The following is a 26,117-nucleotide window of genomic DNA, read 5'->3' as shown; positions in this document are numbered from 1 at the left end:
TAGATAAATAATCTGGGGTAGAAATATTGGTTGTAGCTAAAGTATCAATAATAATAGTGTTATTGCAACAATAAAAGGCATAGTAGTATAATTGTTGGTGGTAGCAGCAGTACTATAGTACTAGTGGCAGTCAAGCCCCTAATTTCTACAACATGTTCTAATTTTCACATCATTATCAGTCTCTCGATCACATCCACAATAAACAAATCAGACACACGTGTTCAAATGAAACAAAACAACAAAGCAACACTGTGGCTTGTTTGTGGTGAAGTTATTATTCATCCAGTAAAAGAAGTTCACTTCATAACTTCTCTTGATAGTAAAAACAATGACATCCCGTCAATCCTCTACATCTTTTCACCTTGTTTCAAATTTCCTCACTGAAGGGAAGTACTTAAATGCTCTTTGTCCAAATAAAAATGACTTCCCATCATGGACAATCAGCTGCTGTAATATTAACTATTGTGAACAGATCATCTCAGAAAACTTTTGAAGTTCACTGCAGAAGATAACATGTGTGTACTCCCAAAATTAACATTCTGCAGCTGATTGCAGCCAATAAACGCTACGAACAAACTCCAATGTCACCCATCTTTACAGTTCTTGAACAACCACCAGAGGGCGACATAATGACCTAGTTTATGACGTTATCTAGTCTGTCACCAGGCAAATTTCAAATCATGACTCAGTGAAAGACAATGAAGATTTACATATATATAACTCACATTACACCTACATACATTAGCCTACATTTACACAGAATTACAGTGCATTACATGGATAATGTCCTCATTTAGTTAAATATCGATTAATGGACATTATGTCAATAATATGATTTTTTGGATTGTTTTTTTTACATCGTGTGTGTTTTGGATTAAATATTATATCATGTAGGTCATTTTTATTGTTAATATGTTTTCATGTGTTTGCTTACATAACCTCATGTTAATGGACTACTCCTCAGTGTTACCTCCCTTCCTGTTTACTCTGTTTCTTTTCTGTTGCCAATGAAAACAACAACTTATTTTAACCAAGTTATTGTATGGTAGATATAATCCTTTAGGGGACAGCATTACACTGCGGCCGCAGTTAATCTGAGTTTATATGTGAAGAAGAAGAAGAGTCGTGTTACGCAGTTACCAAAGAGCCTTCTGGGAAAGAGCGCGAAACAGTTGCCAGTCGGTGTAACAGCAAATGATAAACAGCTTAAATCTGAAATTACACCAATTTTATTTTTATGTAGCTGTTGGCTGTTCAATTAGAAAAAGACTCTGATCCATAACGCCACAAAATAACAACAAAAACACGAAAGAAAAGCAACGTCCGGTCTGACATGAGCGGCGACGCCATCTTGCTTGTAAGGCGTAATCCTACTTTGGTTTTCTAGAGGTGACCAATCTTCCGGTTCAAAGAGTCTTTGCAATTTACCCATGACTCCTTTGAAACGTATGACCTGTCTCTGGCCTTGACGTGTAGCGCGGTGCTGCTGCTGCTGCTGTGTGCGGGCTGTAGGACTAGACAACCGGTAACTAGCAACACTGTTTCTGTCCCACAAGTCGGCTACTAAAGTGGGAACCGTTAGAGCGGAGCTGAGCCACAATGCTGAAATGTAGGACTGTATGGAAAAAGCTTGCACCTCTTGCTAGAGCCTCGTCCACTGTGTGCCGGCAGAATGTGAGAAGAGCAGGTATGTGACTAGTTAACAGTAAGTTAACTGCTGTCTTCTTGTTAGCTGGCCTCAAGCCCAAGCAGAAATGAACTTGTAGCGTGATAACACACACTGTCAGGTCATTAAAGCAGACAGGGTATCGTCTGGTGGCGTACTTGACCTTCGTTTGGCAGTTATAACTTAAAGCTAAATGAGCTACTTTGGCTGCACAAAGTAAGAATGACATTTTGATAACTAACAGTTAGCAGACTTATAATCACATCGCACTTCATGTGGTCGTAGCTGCTGCTGCCTGAAAACAACGCCAGTGAGTTAAACATGAACTTGTGTCACCGTCACACATGTTTTTCACATGCTTGGACCCAGTGCTGGTCTCTAGTGTGCGTACTACAGGTGTTACAGCACATTCTGTACCCAGTCTGTTTTGTGCCATGCTCACATCGGCCTAAGTTTGTTTCAGAGTCAGGGGGGAGGGGGGTTTCAGCCCCTTGTGACACTACACATACAACACAACATAAATACTAAACAACGTAGTCCCTCTGCATAGACTGTCTATGGTGATGATGAGAGGAACAGTGAGGAGTTATTAGGGGAAAGTAGTTCACAACAGAGGTCTAAACCCAAAAGCCTCCAAACCCAGTTCACACACACACACACACACACACACACACAGGCACAGAGCATATGCTTTATTTATTTAACCTAATTAACAAGTATGAGTGTTGTGTGCCAGTCCTTTCAATTAGAGGAATGTCAAGTCAAACTCCAAGCTGACATCTAGACTTAACGTTGCCTTGCATATCAGCTTAATATACTTAAGATGTTGTCATTGTCAACATCCACAGGTGTGTTCTGCAAATATTATACAGCCCTGCAGCACTTAAGCAAATAGATAAAACATTTTGAAATGATTTATTTCTATTGTTATTATTTATTTATTTTTGCAGTCACACATAGCTGCAACAATCAGTCCATTAATCGATTAGTTGATCAACAAAAAATAAATCGACAGCTATTTTCACAATCAATTAATTGTTTTAGTTATTGTTTTAAGCAAAAATGCCAAAAATCTTCTTTAACAATTGGTTGGTTTCTTGTTTGCTTATTTCACATGTTTTCACAAAGCAAGCAACCCTGATCTCACCCTCATTCCCTCATCTGGCACATGATGAACTGTAGCAATCACCGTCACACTTTACCACTCACAAACATTAATTGTGAGACCTTTTCTTATGTTACATACTGTCGAAAGGATGGCGGAGCATGTAGTGTCATGCTTGTTATGCCACACCTCATGGTTGTTGGCATAGTTGTTTCACACCAAATATCAGACTTTAGTTGGGTAAATTAAATACATACACATCCAGCTAACAAGGGTGACACACGTGACTTGAAGACGTACTGCAACCTTGATTGACTTCCGTTTGGGTAACATTTGTGAGCACTGTTAAATTTGATAACCAGTATACTTTTTTTTTTAATGTGTCAAATTGTTTTCAGGGTTGAACAATGGCAGAATACCAGCGTGTGTTCCTGCGGCTCACATGTCCACTGGGCCTGCAGGGGGTGGAAGGGAAAACCAGCTGTACGCCCTTTTGGTTGGAGCAGCCTGCCTTGGTGGAGGAATATATGTGAGTAAGCTCAGTCTATCATGACATGTATGCATTGAAAATCTTTCCCTGCGTGTTTGCAGATATTTCCACCTAAAAGATGACAGTCAACACTGAATCTGATTGGCAGATTTCAGCTGTTTCATAGAGAAATAGTTGAAGTTGTTTTGAATAGAAGATTTTTTGTTTTCACAGGCGTACCGAACTGTCAAGGGAGACAGTAAAAGATATCAGGATCGACTTGAAGAAATTTCATCTAGACCTCACAAAAAAGCCTCAGAACAAGCAGCTACATTCATCCAGCCAGAGGCTCTTGGTAAGCTATTTTTATTCACTGATTTTAGTGATAATAAAATGTTGAAATTTACTGTTTTCTTCATTTCACAAACAAGGCTAAAGTCATCCATGTGAGAGCTGCAGTATTCCTGTCGGATGGTTTTTATTTATGATAAAGTCAGAATTTCACAGCTTTGATCATGTTATTTTTTGTTTTTAGCTGTGGAGGCCACTGAGACAAAAGGTGAATGATTTCTTTTAATTTATGAGAAGATATCTATGTAAACAGTAAAGATCAAACTTTACCATATATATTCATAACTATGAACAAAAGATGTGTGCATAAGTATCTTAAGAATAGTGCTTGTATAGCATTTGTTGTGTCTAAAGCTGCAGCAATTAGTCAATTAATCGATTAGCTTCCAACTATTAAATTAATTGCCAACTATTCTGATAATCAATTGAATTTTTAGAGTCATTTTTTAAGGAAAATAGTCCAAATATCTGATTCCAGCTTCTCAAATGTGAATATTTTCTGGTTTCTTTAGTCTTCCATGACAGTAAACTGGATATCTTTGGGTTGTGGTGTTAATTGAGACAAAAGAAGACACTTGAGTCACCTTTTGCTTTATGGACCAAACAACTAATTGATTAATCAAAAAAATAATCGACAGATCAATCGATAATGAAAATAATTGTTAGTTGCAGTCCTAGTTGTGTCACTCTTTTGATTGTTTATATATTTTATTTTTCGGCTGAATCATAGTGAACAGTTATTAGGTGTAAGAGTGGAATGACTCTACAGTGCATGGCTCCACTTCCTCTTTCTCTCCATGTAAACAGCAGATTTTGACACTACAAAACAAACTACATTTAAAACTATTTAAATTTGAATTATTTAATGATCAAAGTCTTATTTTTTATTATCTGGTCAAGTTAATAATTTTAAAGGTAATGAATGGTAATTTGTTTTTGTATTCCTCTCTCAGCTGTCCCTAAGTCAGAACCTGAGCCACAAGCAGCACCCTCAACAGAGAAATCGAGCCCTCCGGCCACTGAGGCTGCAGTAGCGGCCCCCAGTGAAACAACTGAAACTCCCCCAGGTTGTTTGCATACTTTACTATACCCATACGTGCATGAGTAACATGTGGCCTCCTGTATAAACAACCTGTTTGAATTAAAATATAATGGCAAAAAAAGTATAAGCATGCCAAATATGGAATTAAGTGTGCTATTACATTTAGTCTATCATGCTTTGTACACATGCTGTACTTTGAGAAGAAGTGGAGTGTCAGAAATGATGACACCAGCTGGTAAAGCTGGTTAGTGCAAAAAAAGCAGCCTGTAAAACCTGCACCTGTCTTTTCCCTCCACTTTATAACCTGCTCATAATTGTCTAACAACAGTCGTGCCATGCATGTTATGTTAAAAATACGTTTGTTTGTTTTTTGATGATGACAATGATGTTTTATACATGAGGCCCCTGGATATTCTAATCCTGTTGAGTATTGTCTATGTCCAGAAGCCGAGAGGTTTACTGCATGAACTGTGACTTATGTTGCATGTGTTTGTGTGTTATTCACCGTCTTATATTTAGTGATGCACGTGTTATTCTCAGTGTTCGTTTGTGTCCTCTAACCTTGTAAATTAACCCTTTTCACACTTTCAGTAAAGCGTTTGGAATCTCACATACTCACCTACATTCTCCACTGTAAATATTTCTGTTTTTGTGGTACACAGTCATTGGAGTTCTCAGTATTTTCTGCAAATACTGTATGTTAGCTCTGGGTGTGCTTTGCTATCACATTTGTGATATCAAATGGAACCCCTGCTGTCTGACATTTCCTCTGAATATGTCATACTTTGTGAAACTTTGTCCTGGGATTGTACTCAAATGTTCTTTTTGTTACGTGTAATGTGAAAGTATTTATAATTGGAAGCTGCCCTTTGAAGTGGATTACATTTTTTTTGCTTTTTTCCATGTTGTGTCTAAGATGCAAAAAGTCTTCACAGATGTTTCTCAATTAAACATCAGTGTAGTAAAACATGCAGGAAAAGTATGGTTGCATTGGGCAGCTTCCAGTTGTTACTGTGTTAGTGTGCATGCTCTGCAGAATGTTCCTGGGCTAAATCTGAAGAAATGCATGGATCCTAATGGTCTTCCCCTTTCAATAATCATCTAGAGAATTTAGTCTAAACCCATACTATGAATTACCTCAACAGCAGAGGAGCCTGTGGTAGAAGCATCTCCAGAAGAGGCAGCAGAACAACCTGCTGCACCTGTAGTTGAGGAGGGTAAGATCTGTGAAGAAAGGATAGTCTAGACAATAGATACATTCTACAGCTTAGACAAAGATGGACATACATATTAGCTGCATTGCACATTAGAAGTTATTATTTAACTTTGCCACTGTACCACCAGAACCCTCACCCCCCTCCGAGCTTCCCCCTGCTGAGCTTACAGAGCCGCCCTCTGCTGAGCTTACAGAGCCTCCCCCTGCTGAGCTTACAGAGCTGCCCCCTGCTGAGCTATCAGAACCTCTCCCAGCTGAGCTTACAGAACCTCCCTCTGCTGAGCTTACAGAGCCTCCCCCAGCTGAGCTTACAGAACCTCCCTCTGCTGAGCTTACAGAGCCTCCCCCAGCTGAGCTTACAGAGCCTCCCCCAGCTGAGCTTACAGAGCCTCCCCCTGCATCCGTTGAGGAGAGTGGTAAGCACTCAGTTCCACCTGTGCATGGAACCAGTGATGTACATTTACAACATCTGAGGGTTAATTTTGTCTTAACTGGTCAATGCTCCGGTTATACTAACAGAACCTGCAGCAGCAGCAGAAAGCCCCGCAGCAGCAGAACCACCTGAGCCTCAGCCTGAAGTTGTGGCAGAGAGTGGTAAGACTCGGTTGGAGCGGGGAAGCGGGCAGACACCGATATGGTTTCCCATTCTGATAATGTTAATGTTAATTCCAACTGCCTTTTTTCCTATTAATTTATTTTTAAACATTTTTTTCTCTCATTACAGCTTTTCACCCTGCCTGTTATTGTCTTTTTCACAATGTTTGGGTTCTTGTAATGATAAAGGTTAATCTCTCTCACATGAAACATTTTATTTCTTTTATTTTACCAGGTCCATTTCACTCTTACTCCTTTCAGGTGTATTTGTGCAAGTCATGGGTACTAATGAGCTCAAAGAAGTCCATGATCACGCTCTGACTGTGTCCCTCTCCTGCCTTTGCTTTGTGCTTTTCTCTCTTTCTCTTTCTCTTTCTTTCACTCTCACTCTCTCTTGTGCTCGCTGTCGCTCTCTTATACAAGCTCCAGGAGTGGACTCTGTACCTGCCTCATCCAAGGTCCCCTCACACGCCCCTTACCTCCTTATTGGTGGAGGTACTGCCTCTTTTGCTGCTGCCCGGTCCATTCGAGCCAGAGATCCTGGCGCCAGGGTCAGTCAAGCCTCTTGCTTCCACAATAGAAGCCAAGCTCAGAATTCAGTTCATGAACCATCTAGTTGGACCTAAATTTCTCAGTTTAATCTGATTGTTTTTCTTTGTGTACTGTATCTATGAAGTAATGGCTTTTTAACATGTTCTCTATCAGGTATTGATTGTGACTGATGAGGCAGACCTTCCATACATGAGACCACCTCTTTCTAAGGAACTGTGGTTCTCAGATGACCCCAGTGTGACGGAAACACTGCGTTTCAAACAGTGGAACGGAAAGGAAAGAAGGTGTGTTTAGGTTCCTCCTATTGTGCTTTGTGTTTATTCAACTTAAGTGTCTGTCATCCTTCTGTCTGTCTCACTGTGGCTCCTTTCTTAAGATCTGTCTGACTGTTCTGTCTCAAAATCCGTCTCTGCTGTGATGAGTCAGTCAGACTGTTTTTTCATTACAAAATAAGTCTGTTTCTGTTCTGTTTTCTTGTAGTGGAAATCACTATTCATGTTAGCTATCAGTACTCACTAAACTCTATTATTTGTGACTTGTACTTTTTGCAACATACGTTACAAACCACTGTTGACGCAAAATAAAATTTGCACCATTTCCTGTGCTGCAAATGATTTCTTTTCTCAAGAAAGACCTGCTGGACACAGTGTCTTCACTTTTAACTGGGTATTCTCATAGTGTTTTATTAGTTGATTATAGAAAGAATCATAACGCAAACTGAGTGCATCACGATCAGTTGGGAAAACTATGAGAAAAATGTTCATTTAATGATTTTAATATGTTTTGTATTTATTTTGCAGTATCTACTTCCAGCCCCCATCATTCTACATTAATCCTGAAGAATTGGAAAGTACAGACAATGGGGGAGTGGCTGTTCTTACTGGCAAAAAGGTTTGTTTATGCTTGTTTATATGTTTTTACATTATACAGGTTGAAAAAATTATTTACACCAAAAATAAATTTTTTGTAAATGTATATTGAGACTTTTGACAATAAATGCATGATTTAATCCATTCTAGGTGGTTCACATGGATGTGAGAGGAAACAAAGTCAAATTGGATGATAACACTGAGATTTCATATGACAAGTGTTTGATTGCTACAGGTAAGCCACTTTAAGATGCATCCATTATCTAGCCTGTGGATTAAACTGGGTAGCTAAGCTAATTTTTAACTTTATCTTCAGGTGGCGTGCCAAGAAATCTGCAGGTCATTGAAAGAGCAGGAGATGAGGTGACGAAGAGGACGACTTTGTTCCGCAAGGTCAGTGTTTAGCCACCAGGGGGCAGTAGCTCGGTTTCAGTTTGGCAGTGTCTGACAGATAGGACTCTAGTACTGTACAAAGCTTTACAAGAAAGCCACATTTTGACTGCAGAAGAAATAGTTAAGGTATGACATGATGAGAATATTTAAATTACAATATTTACTCCTCTGAATAGGTTATTCAGAAATGTTGGCCAACAATAAATACCCTTCTTCTAGCAAATTATACAAAACACAACTTCTAAGACTAACCAGCATTAACCCATTTTAAAACCAGGTATCACATATATATTTAATGACATATAATATGATTTCAGTGATGCAGGAAATTCAGGCTCACTGCTCAGTAACTCCAGTGGTATGGAGATATTACACAATATGTGCAACCGTTACTTTTTGTCCACACTTTCTTATGATGTTACTTTTTAAAGAGGCTTTCTTATTATAATTATTATGTCATTACAATCCCTTCACAGGAGTACAGAGAGGTTAACACACTGAAATATGTGTGGCATGTCACTATCAAAAAAAGGAGTAAATTTACATTTTGTTCTCCACAGATTGACGACTTCAAATCATTGGATAAAGTCTCCAGAAATGTCCAGTCCGTCACAATCATTGGAGGTGGCTTCTTGGGCAGCGAGCTGGCCTGTGCCCTTGGCAGGAGATGTAAGATACTGAAAAAGAGGAGAAAATGACAGAATAAACGATACTGATGTTGAACAGAATTCACTTGTTGCTCTGTTGTTTGCTCGCTCATCCTCTTTTCTCTTTTCAGCTACCGAGTCTGGCTTGGAGGTGATACAGATGTACCCTGAGAAAGGCAACATGGGAAAAGTGCTGCCTGAGTATCTGAGCAACTGGACAACACAAAAAGTCAAGAAAGGTTAATGTCTGTTTTGCTTTGTAGCTTGTCTGAACCTCATCAGTAGCAGGAAAAAAGAGATTTTTATTTTTTTTTATCTCCTCATTTTTTCTTTTTTGTTTTCTAGAGGGCGTAAAAGTCATCTCAGAAGCTTTGGTGAAATCTGTGATCTACAAGGATGATAAATTAGAAATCAAACTGAAGGATGGCCGACTGGTAGGTTCAGAGTTCTGCACACGTTCAGTGTAATTCAGGAAATAAATAGAAATAAATTAGTTACTTATTATCTTGTACTTTCCCATGCAGGTGAAAACCGATCACATAGTTGCAGCTGTTGGCCTGGAGCCCAATGTTGACCTTGCAAAGTCTGCAGGTCTGGAGGTGGACTCTGACTTTGGTGGCTTTCGAGTCAATGCAGAGCTGCAAGCCAGGTCCAATATCTGGGTGGTAAGTTAATGATCGTATTGTAGTACTTCAACATGAACATTAAGAACTGTGTGGGAAATATAGAAAATCATTCTGCTCAAAGTCAGTCAGTTAAAAGTACATCCCTCCACCAGTATCATAACAGTTAGAGCTTGAGCTGCATGTCCTGTGTATCCTTGGTTTTGACTGGCTTCAGCAAACAAAGTGCTTGTACACTTTATTCAGTGAAACTGATTGTAGTAGCAGTTTCACTGTTCATGTTAAACCTCATGGGCCAACCTGAGATATATCTCTCCTCCTTTCAGATGCTGAGACTCATAATGAGTGAATTAACTGTCATTGAGTAACAGCTGTTTAGTGATATGTCTCACTCTTACAGATGATCATGGTGTTTTTGCAATTGAACAAACATGTATTTATTTAAACAAAACTCACTTTTAATGAGAGTTAGTCAAAAGATCTAAAATGTCGACTGACTTCAAATAAACTAAAAGAACATAAAAAAATCAACTGTGCTGGATTTTTTAAATATTTAATATGGTTTAGCTTGAAGGTCAAAGTGAGCTGCATAGAAGGTTACATAAGTGTATGATGTACAGAGTTGAACCTTTTTGACTTTCTCAGTCATATCTTTGATTATAGTGCCCTCTTCAGGTAAATTCAGGCCATAGTTCAGACACAATGCACCTCTATAGATGTTGTAGTGTTATGATTTGTGTCTCTTCCTTTGAGCTTAGCGTTGAACCTCTCAATAACCTTTAATTCGGAATAAAATTTGCACATTCTAATCCATGATATTTAATCTCCTCTGTCTTGATATAGGCAGGAGATGCTGCTTGTTTCTACGACATCAGACTGGGCCGCAGGCGGGTGGAGCACCACGATCACGCCGTTGTGAGTGGTAGACTAGCAGGAGAGAACATGACAGGAGCCAGCAAACCCTACTGGCATCAGTCTATGTTCTGGTAGGTATTAGATTACTTCCTGTTTCTTGTCAGTGATGCTAACTCAAGGTTTTCATGGGTCACAAATTCAAACTGTTTTCCGAATGTGAGCTGTTGCTACAGGCCATGAAACCAGTTGGAAGTGGAAATGAAGGAAAATATTTGAGAAAACCAGTCTGAATTGTTGATTGTCCCAGTTCATTAGATTTAAATAAATGGGCACTGGGGCAGCATGTACAGTTCTGTAAATGACTCAGATTTAATCCCTTTAGAAGTCAGATGGACATGCATGATTGCATTCAAGTCTTGAGTACCATTAAGTCCTAAAATATTTAAAATGCCTTCAGAGGACATTGAAATAAGAGCTGCCAGCAGAGGGCTGCATTACTCAGACCGACATTTTTGAATCCCATCATAGATTTACTAAATCTGTTAAAAACATTACTGATATGATCACAAGAGGGAGTTGCCAAAACTTTCAGTACAGTGTGGAATGTAGCCCTCACTACATAGATGAATGCTGTGACTGCATGTTTGTAGCAACTGGTGAAATATGACACACTGCTGACAACGTGGGTTCACTTGAGTCTAAAAAAAAAACAACACAGGACCATGAGTCAGACTATCATGGCTTAGACACCAGCCAGCAGACACAGACAAAACAATATGTCGGTTTCCTTGTGAATGCCGCGGTTGTGTGTCAGAATCAGGCTGATTTGATGCCTCCTTGAGAATTTAGACAGCAAATTCCCTCAAAGACAGTCAATGGTATTGATAGCTTGCATCATTCATCAGTGTTGTATCCACTGATAATCATGAGGATTACAGTGTGTCAGTAAACCAATTATAGGACACACAACAGCTCATTGTTATTCAGCAGCAGTGGTTGGTGAGTTCATTGAAAGGTTGTTAGAGTCCATTTATTTTTAGATTTAACTTGTAAGAATTCCACATCACATTTTTCTCCTCATTGAAAGTTGTTAAGTTTAAAGTCAAATGCCAAATGTTTGGCATTTAAGGTTTATATATATACATACAGTATATACATGCTGTCCTTTTTTAGATGCACAGCACATGACTGCAGACTATTTGTTACTAACATTTCAAACTGTAAAACTAACTAGTTAAACTGAGTCAGAATTTAGGCAATGTAAGTCTGTTGCTCCTGGTGTTGAACTAAAAGGCTCTTAATAAAGTAAAGAGTTTAACAAACATCCCAAAACTCTTAATGAACCACCGTTCTGGATGTTTCTGAATGATACCAAATTTAGTGTGCAGGCTCCCCCCGCATGTAGATCTGCTCAGTTGGCTGTGACATTACTTCAGGTCATCAGCCAGCTTGAAACTCATCAGGTGGCGGTGGGGGCTGTCACTGAGATTCACAGCAGAAGTTTTGACAAGTGCCCCCTCAGTCCTGTTTGTGTGTGTCTAGAACAGAAGCTGTGTGAGGTACACAGACTTACACAGTGTTTGGGAATGTGTTTTGACAGCAAAGTTTGAAAAGCTAGCAGTTGCTGTACTTCACACTGGAGGACAAACTTAAGCAAAACAATTTTTAACAGAAATATGGAGAAGTTTTTGTCTATATTCTAAGAAAATGTAGTTTAAACTCCTCAGCATAAATGACTATATGTGCAGCTGCAGAGTCAACATATTGTAAGATGGCATGAAGGAAAACATGTAATTTGTTTGAAATAAAGTGGGTTTTTTATGATGTTTTTCAGTTCTAAGTAGCACTAAAACAGGAAAAGAATTAGAAAAACGAGAATGAGAAGGTGTCTTGGTCATATTTTCACAATATGTTTTCCAATCTCATGTGGTGTCTTACAGGAGTGACCTGGGTCCTGATGTAGGCTACGAGGCGATTGGGATTGTCGACAGCAGCCTGCCAACAGTAGGAGTGTTTGCCAAAGCCACTGCCAAGGATACACCTAAAGCTGCTACAGAGAAGTCTGGTAAGAGCATTTAACTATCTAGTTAAAAAATTCTTAATCCTATAAAGAAAACAGAAACAGTCAATTTAAGGACCAAGGGTCTGAGCCTTACCCATCCAATGCTCTGCAGGAACTGGGATCCGCTCAGAAAGTGAAACAGAGGATGTAGCCACAAGCCCAGCGGCCTCTTCAACACCCGCCCCCCCTGTGGAGCCACACAAAGACGACTACGGCAAAGGAGTCATCTTCTACCTGAGAGACAAAGTGGTGGTGGGCATTATCCTGTGGAACGTGTTCAACAGAATGCCCGTCGCAAGAAAGGTACTTTATAAAGAGGGTGGATTTGTGTCATTGCACAGTTAAAATAAAGATCTGGGTAATGATAATTGATTTTCCTATCTGTTATTTGCAGATTATCAAGGACGGAGAGGAACATGCGGATCTGAATGAAGTGGCCAAGCTGTTCAACATCCACGAGGATTAAGATGGTGAAGGCCGAGACTCGTTACAGGAGGGGAGTTACGCCTCATGTGAAGACTGAACTTTGGCAGTCATTGCCACTCTCTTTAAGACACGACTGATCATGCGTATGAGGGGGAGGATCAATGTAAATTATGTCATGTCGCTGAAATATTTTCATATTTGGAATTTGATTCCGCTACGCCAGTTTTTGTTTTTTTGGTTGTTGTTTTTTTTCTATTCAGGAGAAATCACTGTCTCATTCTTCTTGCTACCACCACACTTTTTGCTCATGTTTTTTTAAAATCGTGGTCAGTGTGTGATTGTCTATCCGCTTTTCCGCAGCAGGCTGACAATGTTCAGCATGGATTATTGTTGTTTTCCTCTGTGTGATCAGAGCAGCTTGTCGTGAGAAAAGCTGCAATAAAAGCTATTTTTAAATTGGAGTGATCACATTATTTTGCTTCTAGATAGCAGCACTAATAACAGATAAGTTGACCTGCATTCTGAGCTGTGATGGTTGTTAAATTCTGTCCTGAAGCATAATCAATGTGTAAAGCTTGGCAAATTTACCATAGTCATTCATACATGTGAACATAGGGATTGGCCTTTTAAATGGAGTGAGGCGACGTTGAAGCTCTAACTTCGATATAAAACACATAATGTTAATTTAAATGAGAACAGGCAGGCTTGTGTAAAGGGCACCTGACAAGTATAGTTAACAGTATGTAGAAGTACAGTCTAATTAAGTAGATCCAACAGGAAAAAAAAAATTAAAATGAAGTTTGGCCTACTTATCCTGTCTGGAGGTAAAAATGCTCAAGCATGCAGAAACATTGTGTATTTTTCCTGCTGTGGGCTTCTTGTTATTAGTAATGCATTCATGTTTAGTATTCTCACACATTTCTTATCCTATTTGACACTGTGGGCTCTAGAGCGAAGTGTGGAACGGCCTCTCAAGTGTGAGGCAAACATGTGCAGCTATAACGTCCCGTCTCTGTCTTTGACATTAATTCTACATGAGTAAATGGATGAACTGCCTCCTCCTCTGTACGGAGGAATAAACATGAGCTTCTACATTTATATTTGAATTTGTCTGGCGATTTGAAGATGAAATAATTCAGTTAGAAACTCCGGACATCTGTGCTAAATATAAATAATCTCTGGATGCGTACTGATACTAATAGAAACATCATAATCCTCTTTCTACTTTGAATGCAACGACAATCCTCTTGACTTTTTTTTTTTTACCATTCTGCTTTTCCACAACTTTTGTTTTCAATCTACAGTCTTGAAGGATTCTGTGATATTTAGTCTTACATTAGTTGACATGAAGGTCTTGATTTAAATGATCTATAGACGCATTTACACTAGAAGAGTTTTTATACTGGTGATACTGGCATGATTGCCACATTTGTCAACAGTTTATCACTACAACATGAAAGATGTCAGGCTTACTTAAATTGAATGTGAAGTTTCTCAACTTTAAGAAAGTAATCTTAATTCATGGTATTGGAAGAGAGTTTAAATTCACTTCAAATTTGTGGATTTGTGTTTTTTTGTTTTCTTTTATTAACATCATTTTCATTTTATTTTAATGAATTGTATCTAATTTTATTTGTTGGCAAAAAACCTAAACTATAAATCTAAAAACTATGATTCCAATTACAAATATTTCTGCTAATCCGATGCCTTTATGAAGAGCAACATGAGTCCACTCTGCTATGAAAATGCTGCTGTCTCTTTAAATATTCTTGCAGTAATTCCTTGAGCATGCATATGGCCATAAAAAAGTGATAAAGCTTGAAGTCATCCACACAAACACAAGCAGAAAAAAAAAAACCTTCCCTTGGATTTTGAATTATACAGCAGCAGCTTCCTGTATTTTACACCTGCAGAGAGGGAGGGAAGCTCAGCTGAGTCCAGAAGACAGAGCTTGGCTGGAAGAGCAACAACAAGTTCCAAGCATCTACGCTTTCTTTTTCTTTTGGGGTTTTTTTTTTCTTCACATTGGTCTAAAAATCTGTTTCTTTCTACTTACTAAGAATGCACTTGCACATCCTGTGTATGGTGTGGGCTTCATCTGTCATTTTTCTGCAAGGAAGGTACTGTAAGAAATCATTTTAAGTTGTAATTCTGTACATCAGCCTTCCTGGACTTATTTTCTTAGAAGATATTAAAGTGCTGCTGTAATGTTTAAACTGCATGTTCGTTTGACAGTGACAGTGTATTTACTGTATTTAATATGATTTGACACTGTTGACAGTATACAATTATTGATAATAATACAGGAGATCAACTGTGTGCTTCTTTGACCAAAAGGCATGTCAACATTGCTGCTCTTTTAAAGTCTGGAGAATCATGCATAAAATATTTTGTTAAGCAAATCGTGATCTATAATTAAAAGACAGTCCCATTAAGTCAAAAATGTTCATTAACACAAAATGCAGGATTATACTGAATAGATAGAAGAAAAAAAGCTTGTAATTGATTTTAAGTGATGAGTAATTTCACAGATAATTTAAGTATGTGAACTGAGTCTTTGTATAAGGATGTTTAAGAATAATATACTGTATAATAATGTACTGTAAATACTGTGCAGCCTATATGACACATTTCAATTACAAAATGTATGTGATGCCAAATCCTGTAAAACACTCTTCCAGCTAAAATGTTAAATATTGTACATCTTTAGTATAAATTAGATTAAACTTTTCCTGCAAGAAAATTGGAGGTCTTAAGATTCTTTTACAGTAATACTGCAGCTTTTTGGCATGTTGTGTTATGAAGAAAAAACAAGAAAATATCAGTACATCCAAAGGTGGTTGTCCCGTCACCTGGCAGGTCTGTGCTCTGTAAGGAGATGAAGCTCCCCAGCAGGGCAGCCAAGCCCCCCTCTCCATCTGACTTTCTGGACAAACTGATGGGACGCACATCTGGCTACGACGCTCGCATCAGACCCAACTTCAAAGGTAACATAGCGCGCGGCGGGAGGAACTCTGTCAGGACAGGTGTGAGAAAGTGTGCTGCTCGATTTGCATAACAATCTGGGAAGTGAAGTAGCACAAATCATTGACAGATGGGTCAGAAGCGAGAGAAGCTGCAGGCTGTGACGTTTTCACACAGGAGCCTTGTTTTTTTGTCATGTGTTATTGTTTCTATGTTGACCCACAGCCTTAGGTTGTGGTATTTTTACACAGACTTCTTTCAGATCTGTTCGTCAGAAATGTGCATTTACCCTTGCATGTTACCCCGCAGGCCTATTTAAGTCCAATCTTGATCTCTCTTGTGAGTGAAGCCAGCAGATTCTCTTTGACACACTTCCCCCTCAGCCTCTGGGGTGGCACTTTATATATATTTCATACTTGCTCCACATCCTCATCAGTGCATGCTGGGTAAATCCCAGCTGATTATCTATAAATACACTAATGTAACTAAAAGAGAATCAATAAATCATTGCCTCTTAGGAAATGAGTCACTGAAATATTTAAAGTTTCAGTGGTCGACAGATGGACTATACTAATGGGAGCGTACTGGAAATGACAACACAATTTCATGCTGGTTATCTCAGATGAGTCTGTTTATTAGGAAACAGCGTGGCACATTAAGAAGGGAACAGGCAGATGTTATTTTGTATGAACGCTCTGCTCTTTACCTGTTTCAATTCTTTATGTGGTCTACTCAGAGAACATCATCAGTGATATTAGTGTGAACATAATGTGTGATGACAATCTGCTCTTGTCAGGTCCTCCTGTGAATGTCACGTGCAACATATTCATCAACAGCTTCGGATCCATCACTGAAACAACTATGGTGAGATTTTTACTTTATAATTCTCAGTTGTCACATTTGATTTGGATGGTTTAATGGTGATAAATAATTTAAACAATCTGGAGGATACAGCAGGAACATAAACATTTACTTTAATCATCTGACTGTTGGCTCAAACCTGGACTATCTAAATACAGTGTTACCAAATAGCAAAATAGTGACCATTCAATTCAAGCTTCAGGCCAATACATACTATTTAATTACTTAAAAGATACCAATTTTTAGTAGAGTTTTATAATATGGATATAGGTGAGTAAAGGTTTTACACTTTTACACCCCACGTACTGTATCTGTATCACTGTAAATGGACTTCCACTATGGGGTTTAGATTTAAGTTAAAGTTAAAGGTAAAGTTAAAGTTGAGTTAAGTTAAGTAAAGTTGAGTTAAAGTTGCAATACATGACATGCAACCACTAGTTATCGCTCTGTAGCACCAACATCTAAGACCAAAACAAACATGTCATTTACTCAATGAAGTTGGAAAAAAAAGAAAGCTGACTCAGATAAAACTGTCAAAATATGCAGGAAACTATGCATCAAATATGGATCAAGATTGTTAGTGCATAGCCTATTTCTCACCTCAAATGTTTCCAGAAACATATTTTAGTGTACTGTTTAGCTGTAATTAAAGAAAGTTTGTGATGCAGCCGCCATCTTGGAAACGGATGTGGGGGACACAAAGGGACTCACATGCATTAACATGCACACTCACATGCACTAATATGCATGTATTGCCGGTGCGATTACCAAACCAAAGAACAGAGAATTTCAGATAACAACACAAACAAAGGGAGTGTGACTTCATTCACTGCTCAGGTTGCCATTACTCCACTATATCCTTAAATAGCAAATAGTCGTTTGCTGACATCCAGTGAGGCTCAATGTTATTTATGGTAACTTTAAGTTATGTTTAGTTAAGTTAAAAGTCAAGTTAAGGTAAGTTAAGTTTACTTAAGTTAAGTCAAGTTTAATAGTTAAATTACGTTACATTACTACAAGGGAAAAAGTGGTTTTAAACAGTATCCTGTAAGTAAGGACTTCCTCATGCTGCTTTTGCACAATAATAGTGGTCACTATTTTTTTAGGGTGAAAGGGTTTTGATTATTTCTTTCTTTCAGAGTGTGACTTTGATAGGCGAGACCATGAAACAGCTTTCCAGGTGTTGTCTGTAGGAGTCTGTTTCATTTTCATATTACAGTATTGTTCAATATTAGTTTCATATTGTCTCCAAGTTACAGATTTCTATATTCAGCATGTGTCACTCAAAACTTATCAGCACTGGTAGAATATGAGTTCTCTTGAGTTAGCTATCCCTAAACAACGCAGCAAACATTACTCATTGCAACCAGTGTGCAGACCAATGAGTCATCTGTCAATACTTTTATATAGAGTTTGTAACGGTGTTTAAGTTGGTTTAACTTGCTGCCAGTGCAGAGATTTCCTTCCTGGTAGATGCTCATTCATCAGATTCTGTGGTGTTTATTCTTTGTTTGGAGAGGCCATTTGGAGCAAGTGTCATGTCGCGTTAACATACTGTCATTAGATTATGACTAATTTTTGACTGTAAACACCATCTTGTAAGTTAATTGCATAATGTCAGCTATGATTTTCTCATTAAAGTGGAAAACATATCTCTGTCTCAAAGAAGAGACTATCCTTTATTTATGAGGCCCATGGTGAGTGTTTGGGGACGTTTAGAGTTTGGAGGACTCATGCATTTTCTAAACTACCTAAAGGGAAAGGCCATCAAATTTTAATTGATGTATTTATAAGTAGAGTTTGCTGTCGTTCAGATTATGAGCACTTAAATCTGTTGGTGCTAAATTTTCTTTTTTGCTCACAGAGAGTTTGCGTAGGCACAGTGTCACTCACCTGCTGAGAGACTCAGTAGGTTCATTTGTGTCTTGCTTGAGATTTGTTCTTCTTCACTCGATCTTGGCCCTCTCACATCCTATTAAAATGACAACATAATGAGATGCACAGAAAAATGAAAATACTTACAATGTACACGTGTACACTATTGTGTTAGCTGTTAGTTCCCCATATGATTTACATTTCTAATTCTTACAGACCAATTGCTGTGAAATTGTTTACAGATGCTGTGTGGCTGAGCATTTGTTATTTAAGTGCCATTTTAGGAGTCATTAGTTCTAGTATAAAAGCACTTTGACTGAAATTTGTGTGTTGCTATTAACATTGTGTCATTTCATCCCAAAGCATTCATTTAGTCCTGAAATCTCCAGATAATTAATGTCTCCCTATCAGTAATGTGACAGCCATGTGTTATCAAATTGCTACAAAATAGCACAAGTACAATGTTTGTGAATACGTTTGACACAGCTATAATACCTCAATATGATGCCACTACGGCATGAATCCTACTATTGCTACTTGTGGCTATATATTTTATTTCGGTCATTTCTAACTATAACTTGTGTAATTTCTAATTATGACTTAATTCCATACTGTAGGACTACCGGCTCAATGTATTTCTGCGACAGCAGTGGAATGACCCTCGACTGGCATATAAGGAGTATCCAGATGACTCTCTGGACCTGGACCCCTCCATGTTGGACTCCATCTGGAAGCCTGACCTGTTCTTTGCAAATGAAAAGGGAGCAAACTTCCACGAGGTTACCACAGACAACAAACTACTTCGGATATTCCAGAATGGCAACGTCCTCTACAGCATCAGGTGATCCATATCTGAAATGATACACCTGGATGCACTTCTATCAGACATTACAAATCCACATCCATGACTTGTCAAGTTTCTATCTGAATATGAACTTCTGCCTCCATCCAGTTGTAGTCTAAACCTCTACATGTTTGTTTCACTCCAGTTCAGTTCAGTTGTAATTGTATTGTCCAGCCCACACTGTGAGCAAGTTTATGTTCAACAATAACTGCGGGGTAAAACAGAATCAGGTCAGTAAAGTGGCACTAAAGCAGTGGTGAATTGTAGCGTAATGCTAAGAAGTTATAATTAGAATATAAGAAAGAAGAAGCAATGTGGAAGCTCTATTAACAATTCTGTTGAACATGAACTAAATCATCAGTTGCTCCCTTTGGTTACTAAACCTTAGATGTAATTCCTAACCTTAGAGGATCAACCTGAAATGACCACTGATAACATAACTCATGAAGCTAAAATGTGTAAAACAGCAACAGAAACAACAAAAACTACTCACATTTGGCCTCTGGATGACACTGAACCAACATCAATCACTTTCTTCCTCTCTGCAATATTGTGTGAGATGCTTCACTTTGTCCTTGCTGGAATAAAGAAGATGAGGGTATTTAAAATGAGCTGTGACAGACATCATGACTCAACAAAGACAGAGTGGCAGCTACAAAAACTCATCAGTAAAATAATTGCCAGAACCTCTATTGTGGAATGGGTTTTTCTTTTTTAATCTTGATCTCTATCCTGCCATTTTTATTGATGGTGCTGCTGTGTTTTCAGACTATTTTACGTCAAGCCCATTATAAAGGCTGACATGTTGTCGGCTGCACCTGTCAGTCCTTTGTGTGGTTTGTGTGGGAGGTAGTGGAATAGAAAGATGGAAAGGAGGACAGGTGTCAGAAAGGTTAGAGCTGCTTGATGTGACCCTTGATGTAAAGGGGTTTGAGTGACACCTGAGCAAGAGATGGCAGGTGCTCAGAGGTTTAGAAATGTAGGTTACCTAGGCTTCCTCTCACCTGTGTGTCCAATCATGGGTTTGAAACTCCATTTATTTCAATCTGTAATGTGAGAGACATCACTGCATGTGCTGCTGTCTGTTTTCCAGGCTGACGCTTGTCCTCTCCTGTCCCATGGATCTGAAAAACTTCCCCATGGACAGCCAGACATGTACGATGCAGCTCGAAAGCTGTGAGTTCATCTTTCAAAGCTGGGCTTGATATCATGACATACAGATTTTGTTATAAACTAATCACATACCGTAAAACTTTTCTCTATCTCTCTCTAGTTGGCTATACCATGAATGATCTGATTTTTGAATGGCTGGATGTGGGTGCTGTGCAGGTGGCTGATGATCTGATGCTCCCTCAGTTTGTGCTGAAGGAGGAGAAAGGTCTTGGCTACTGCACCAAGCACTACAACACAGGTACATGACATATGACAACCTGCTGGCCAACATCCTCGATAGATACTGTCAATCAACTTCTAATAAGATTGTTAGTTTGTACCTGTATCTCCTCCTGTGGTTAGGTAAATTCACCTGCATTGAGGTTAAATTCTACCTGGAGCGCCAAATGGGCTACTACTTAATCCAGATGTACATACCGAGCCTGCTCACCGTCATCCTGTCCTGGGTGTCATTCTGGATCAACATGGATGCGGCTCCAGCCAGAGTGGGCCTGGGTATCACTACAGTGCTCACCATGACGACGCAGAGCTCTGGCTCAAGGGCCTCCCTGCCAAAGGTTAGACAGTTTGCTAGTTTGCTATTTTTTTATTATAAATTCTAGGATGATTTCAGGAAAAATTGGTCACTGGATTGAATTTGTACATTGGACTTTTCCAATTTAAAAAACAACAATCAAAAAGCCTCCTACAAAATTCATGGCGTAGTTTCCCCATTCACATATGAGAGTAGTTTATTTAAAAACCTGCCTCCATACACCTAACTGCTACTCTACCACAGCCACTAACTGCTGGTGCTAGCTGAAAATGCACCACCCCCAGCCACCCCCAGCCACCCCCAGCATTGTAGTCAGTGTAGGATGGTTAATGTAGACAAGTTAGATTCACCAGGTGTTGTATTTCAACCATGTAATACTTCCTTATGCAGTATGAGATGATATTTGATTGGGCAGGGAAAATGAAGCCACTGATCTTGCTCCACACAATCCCAAATTCCAGTGATGATGCCTTGAGCCCTGATAGGCCTTTAAATGCCATAGAAATGAAAATAAACTATATATACTGGATAATTATTATTATAGATGCAATACCATATAAGCAACATTTTAATGTTGTAGCTGGTCAGTATTAAGCTAATTTTACAGAAATGCAATTATATATTATTAACAGATCCTATGTTTTGTCTGTAAAATTTTTATATATATATATATATATATATATATATATATATATATATATATATATATATATATATATATATATATATATATATATATATATATATATATATATATATATATATAAAGCAGCATTACATCTAAATTCTAAAGTAAAAATCCTCAAAATTGTACTTAATTACCTTACTTGTAATTTATTTACTTTCCACTCCTGAGTAAATATTCCTTCTCAGTCTTTTACTATCAAAAAAGCCACTAACAAGTAATTCTTGAGGGAGTTTGTCGTTCCTTCCTTTGCATACTTCTTCCCTTCATTCACTGCCCATTGAGTGATTTCACTGATTTGATTTTCATGGTTTTTCAGGTGTCCTATGTGAAAGCCATAGACATCTGGATGGCGGTGTGTCTTCTATTCGTGTTTGCTGCACTACTGGAGTATGCGGCCGTTAATTTCGTTTCACGCCAGCACAAGGAGTTCTTCAGACTGAGGAAGAAGCTCAAAGAGCAACAGCGGCAGAGAACCGTGAGTGCAACCCACCCACTCAGGCCCCTCGGGCTGCTGTCACCTGCTATTCCCTTTGCCCAGCTATGCACAAGCTACACAACTCAGCTGCATGTTGCACTCCAGCCAGGAAATGTAGACAGCATTGACCTGTAATTAATTAAAGCCATCACCTTATTCCACTGTTGGTTGAATATTTGTAACGTCTTGCTGGCTCACTTTGGCTCTCATGAGAAGAAGAAAATAGGGGAGACAAAATAGGCCAAACCACCTTTAAATATAAAATATTTCTTGAACAAAGCAGTGTGACAGCTGCTGCAGGACCCATTAATACCTTGTAATATTCATACCACAATACAGAAAACATCTGCATGAATCCTTTGTACTTATTAATTTGCTGAGATCGTGCCTCTGAAATTTGCTCTGACTACATCCTCAAGCTGTCTCACTTTGCATTAATGTCACACATGTATTCACTTTGTAAGAAACAGACAGTGATTACTTGTTAATGTTCATGATTTGAAACATGAAATGCAGAACAGAGGAGTTGTGTCATGGTTGCAAACTGTTTGAGTGATGCGGTCTGTTTGATGAATAAATGTATGTGCTGCTTTTTTGCCCATCAGCAGGGAAGTGGTGAAAGTAAGGTGAAAGGAAGCAACATGTCAGGCAACAATGCTCCTCATGGGAACGTGGCCCAGCAGTGCAGTGCCTGTGCCAGGGTACGCACTGCCGTCTTGTTCAGTTAAACACCAATCATTGGTTCAAAAACAAAAAAAAAAACACACACCAGTTAATGTGATTCTCAATGAAAGCAGGTGGTTATTCTATGCTGTGTTTTTCTTCCAGGAGGAGGAGCTGGCACAGCAGGGTTTACTCTTTCAGAGTTATGGACTTGCACTGTCAACAGGAAGTGCGCCAGAAATGGATGCAACACCAGTCTTTGCTGATTTACCTCCTGGTTTAGGTTTCTACGACATACGCAGGCGCTTTGTGGATCGGGCAAAAAGGATTGATACAATCTCCCGAGCTCTTTTCCCTATGAGTTTCCTCATGTTTAATGTCCTCTACTGGCTTACCTACAAAGTTCTACGACATGAAGATATTCAAGCCCTACTGTGACAACCCAACGACTGAGGACCACACAGATGCTGGATACTTTCATTCTGCTCTCTTCACTGAAACATTTACAGATGGAGAGTCCTCAGCTGAGCCATGCAAAATGTGTTGTGACTGCATGTCCAGTGCCGCTGGGAAATTCCATGACATGGACGAGTCCATCGGTTTCTTTAAATATTTAATACTTACTTCCAAAGAAATGCACTTTTTATTTGCACAGATGCTTTATACATTACACATCAGTGTATGTATGTACAGTTGACATCTTGAGTATATCAGCTCACACTTTTTTGGAAGCATTTCTGTCTGTAAAGTATTTGGACTGCTGCACATTCTTGCCAGACCTTAAAGTGTGCATTAATTTTACTGGTGCCATGGTGAACACTGTTTAGAGCTACACCTTTCATATCACAGAGAGAAATAATATATCACTACAAGCAGGAATTACACTTTGAAAGAGTTGCCACTCTGTTGTGTCTCCCATCTTACCTCTGCTTTATAGGCCTGGGAAATACATTGCTGAAAATATTTTGGGGTTGTTTTTTTTTTGTTTCTTTTGCAGCCTGCAGATGTCTAGGAAAGAATGTCACTTTTTCAATAACATGAATATTTTATCTAACACAGTCTTCTATTCTGTTCTATTAATCTATTCAGTTAGATTTTGAACCACTCCAACAACAAGCCTACCTGTAATGATACCAGGAATAATCTGTTTTTGAAATGTGTTTCAAATTTAAAGTTGTTTAATATCTAAAGAAGTTAATGATACATAGTGCAGAGATTTTTAGACCTCACTGTATATTGATATAATGGTATGTGACACACATAGCCAAATGTTATTTATCTTTTTATTCAAATCCTTCAAAAAGTAACACATTCCATACAAATATAAATAAAAAAAATACATTTTGGCATTATTAGATGCAAACAAGCTCTGGATCACATTAAATTTAATAGAAATAATGATAAATATATCAACAAAAAGGTTTAAAATGTATGTAGGTGCTAACTTGTATCATATTCATCTTCTGGAGTTTAACAAAGCCCAACTAACTTAAACACTGAGAATAATTTGTTTCTGTGTTTGTTTTCTTTAAAATCCCCCCCAGACATGTTGTAAGATATATAAAAAATACTCTGCTTGGAATAATAATAAGTGTCTAATATGTTTTTTCCACCAAAAAAAGAACAATTACCTCATTAAATTCCTTAAAATTACATCTCCTGGTTCTCCCTCATTGAAAAATCCAGAATCTATGACTATGCAAATATTTTCATTTCAACAGCTGGACACAAGATGTATTTCACTAAAAAGTCTATTCTCAGTGTGTGTGCACTGAAGGCACATTTGTGTAAGTTGAACACTGGACCAGGACTGGCTTCCAAACTGGTTGCAATGTCACAAATCCTGCACGTAGGCCCACCTCGTAAACTCAGATTTTCAATGAGCACTGAGAAACTTTCCCCATTCAGTAGATGAAGGTGAAAACAGCCTTCCAGTGTCAAATTCTGCACATACATAATTCTGCTCAGTGAAGCTCAAACATCCAACTGAAGTACCAATAAGTAAAACACATTTTTGAGTGGAGGGGGCACGATGGTGCAGTTAGTACTGTCGCCTCACAGCAAGAGGGTTCTGGGTTTGAACCCACCAGCCAGCTGGGGCTCTTCTGTGTGGAGTTTGCATGTTCTTCCTGTACCTGCGTGGATTCCCTCTGGCTATCCCGGCTTCCTCCCACAGACCAAAAACATGCAGATTAGGTTAAACTTAATTCTAAATTGCATAGGTGTGGTTGCCTGTCTCTATACTACATGTGAGCCCTGTGATTGACTAGCGATCTGTCCAGGGTGTACCCCGCCTCTCATCCAATGTCAGCTGAGATTGGCTCCAGCTCCATAAAGAAAATGGATGGATGGATGGATGGATGAGGGAATGTAAGAAATACATATATCCCTGAAACTCTTTGTTAATTTATGTAAAATAATGAAATTACTAATCAGATATATTGTATCCATTATAGTGTAATCTCTCTTTGGGCTATGATGACAGTTTTTAAAAAGGTCTGTTCATTTTAACCTCAATAATTAAGCCTCTTTTCTAAGAAAACTGTGGAAGCCAATATACTATGGGATTGTGGGTGCTCTGCATGAAGTTGGCATATGCTCCCCTCAAAAAGAGGAGAGCATCCTCAATTCTAACTCTACTTTCATGTGATACTTGTGCAAAATGGCACTGCAATAACCGTTTGCGTTTGCGTTAACATTTTGCTAGATTAGCATTTCAGTGTGCACATGCCTGAAGACTAGCTCCACTGCTAGAAACCTAGTCTCATTTTAAATATAAATCATGTCGTAAAACGAAGCTGTCATATTAATATTTCATTTAAAATGTATAGCTGTCACATGCATATACAGTAGGTGGAGCAGAGCAGGATACATCAGCACTACGAGACTGTATGAAACACACATGGGCTCTTTTATAAATAGCAGTAAAGTAATGATGAAAGGATCCTTGATCCTAAACTGTTAAAGAGTTTGCAGACATCACAAAACAAAACAAGCAATTTGAAGATGCTACCTAGTGCTTTATTAAACTGTGACAGGAAATTTTCTGTATTTAAAAAAAAAACCTTTAATAGACAAATTAATCGAGAAAATAATTGGCAGATTAATTTATAATTCAATTAATTGATAGTCGCAGCCCTAATCACATTTTATCTTGAAAAATACAAAA

At 38.5% G+C, this 26,117-nt stretch overlaps 1 protein-coding gene and 1 pseudogene across 5 annotated transcripts; both read left to right on the top strand.

Moving 5' to 3' along the window:
* The first annotated feature begins 1,426 nt into the window (after positions 1–1,426).
* Positions 1,427–13,331, top strand: aifm1 (apoptosis inducing factor mitochondrion associated 1). 5 transcript variants are annotated; one of them, XM_067607683.1, is made up of 21 exons: positions 1,427–1,687; positions 3,170–3,300; positions 3,475–3,595; positions 3,776–3,799; positions 4,545–4,658; positions 5,779–5,850; positions 5,978–6,265; positions 6,369–6,443; positions 6,867–6,994; positions 7,149–7,279; positions 7,796–7,886; positions 8,015–8,099; positions 8,181–8,257; positions 8,818–8,926; positions 9,036–9,143; positions 9,250–9,338; positions 9,429–9,569; positions 10,371–10,513; positions 12,323–12,447; positions 12,557–12,747; positions 12,839–13,331. In XM_067607683.1, the coding sequence occupies exons 1-21, from the start codon at positions 1,600–1,602 to the stop codon at positions 12,908–12,910; spliced, it is 2,403 nt and encodes an 800-aa protein (XP_067463784.1). In that variant the 5' UTR covers positions 1,427–1,599; the 3' UTR covers positions 12,911–13,331. The 5 variants fall into 5 exon arrangements, with proteins under 5 accessions (XP_067463784.1, XP_067463785.1, XP_067463786.1 ...); XM_067607684.1 differs by lacking the exon at positions 3,776–3,799; XM_067607685.1 differs by lacking the exon at positions 5,978–6,265 and having other exon boundaries at positions 1,428–1,687.
* A 1,600-nt stretch (positions 13,332–14,931) lies between these two features.
* Positions 14,932–24,601, top strand: LOC137196277 (glycine receptor subunit alpha-4-like; annotated as a pseudogene).
* Positions 24,602–26,117: the final 1,516 nt, after the last annotated feature.

This window comes from Thunnus thynnus, chromosome 13 (genome assembly GCF_963924715.1).
Source record: "Thunnus thynnus chromosome 13, fThuThy2.1, whole genome shotgun sequence".
In the NCBI taxonomy this organism is placed as follows: Eukaryota; Metazoa; Chordata; class Actinopteri; order Scombriformes; family Scombridae; genus Thunnus; species Thunnus thynnus.
This window is presented reverse-complemented; position numbering and strand designations above follow the sequence as displayed.

Excerpts from the sequence above, each read along its gene's own strand:
- aifm1 (XM_067607683.1), top strand. The coding sequence starts at position 1,600 with ATGCTGAAATGTAGGACTGTATGGAAAAAGCTTGCACCTCTTGCTAGA. Across the intron at positions 8,927-9,035 it reads CTGTGCCCTTGGCAGGAGAT|CTACCGAGTCTGGCTTGGAG; the intron begins GTAAGATACTGA and ends TTCTCTTTTCAG. Across the intron at positions 9,570-10,370 it reads CCAGGTCCAATATCTGGGTG|GCAGGAGATGCTGCTTGTTT; the intron begins GTAAGTTAATGA and ends GTCTTGATATAG.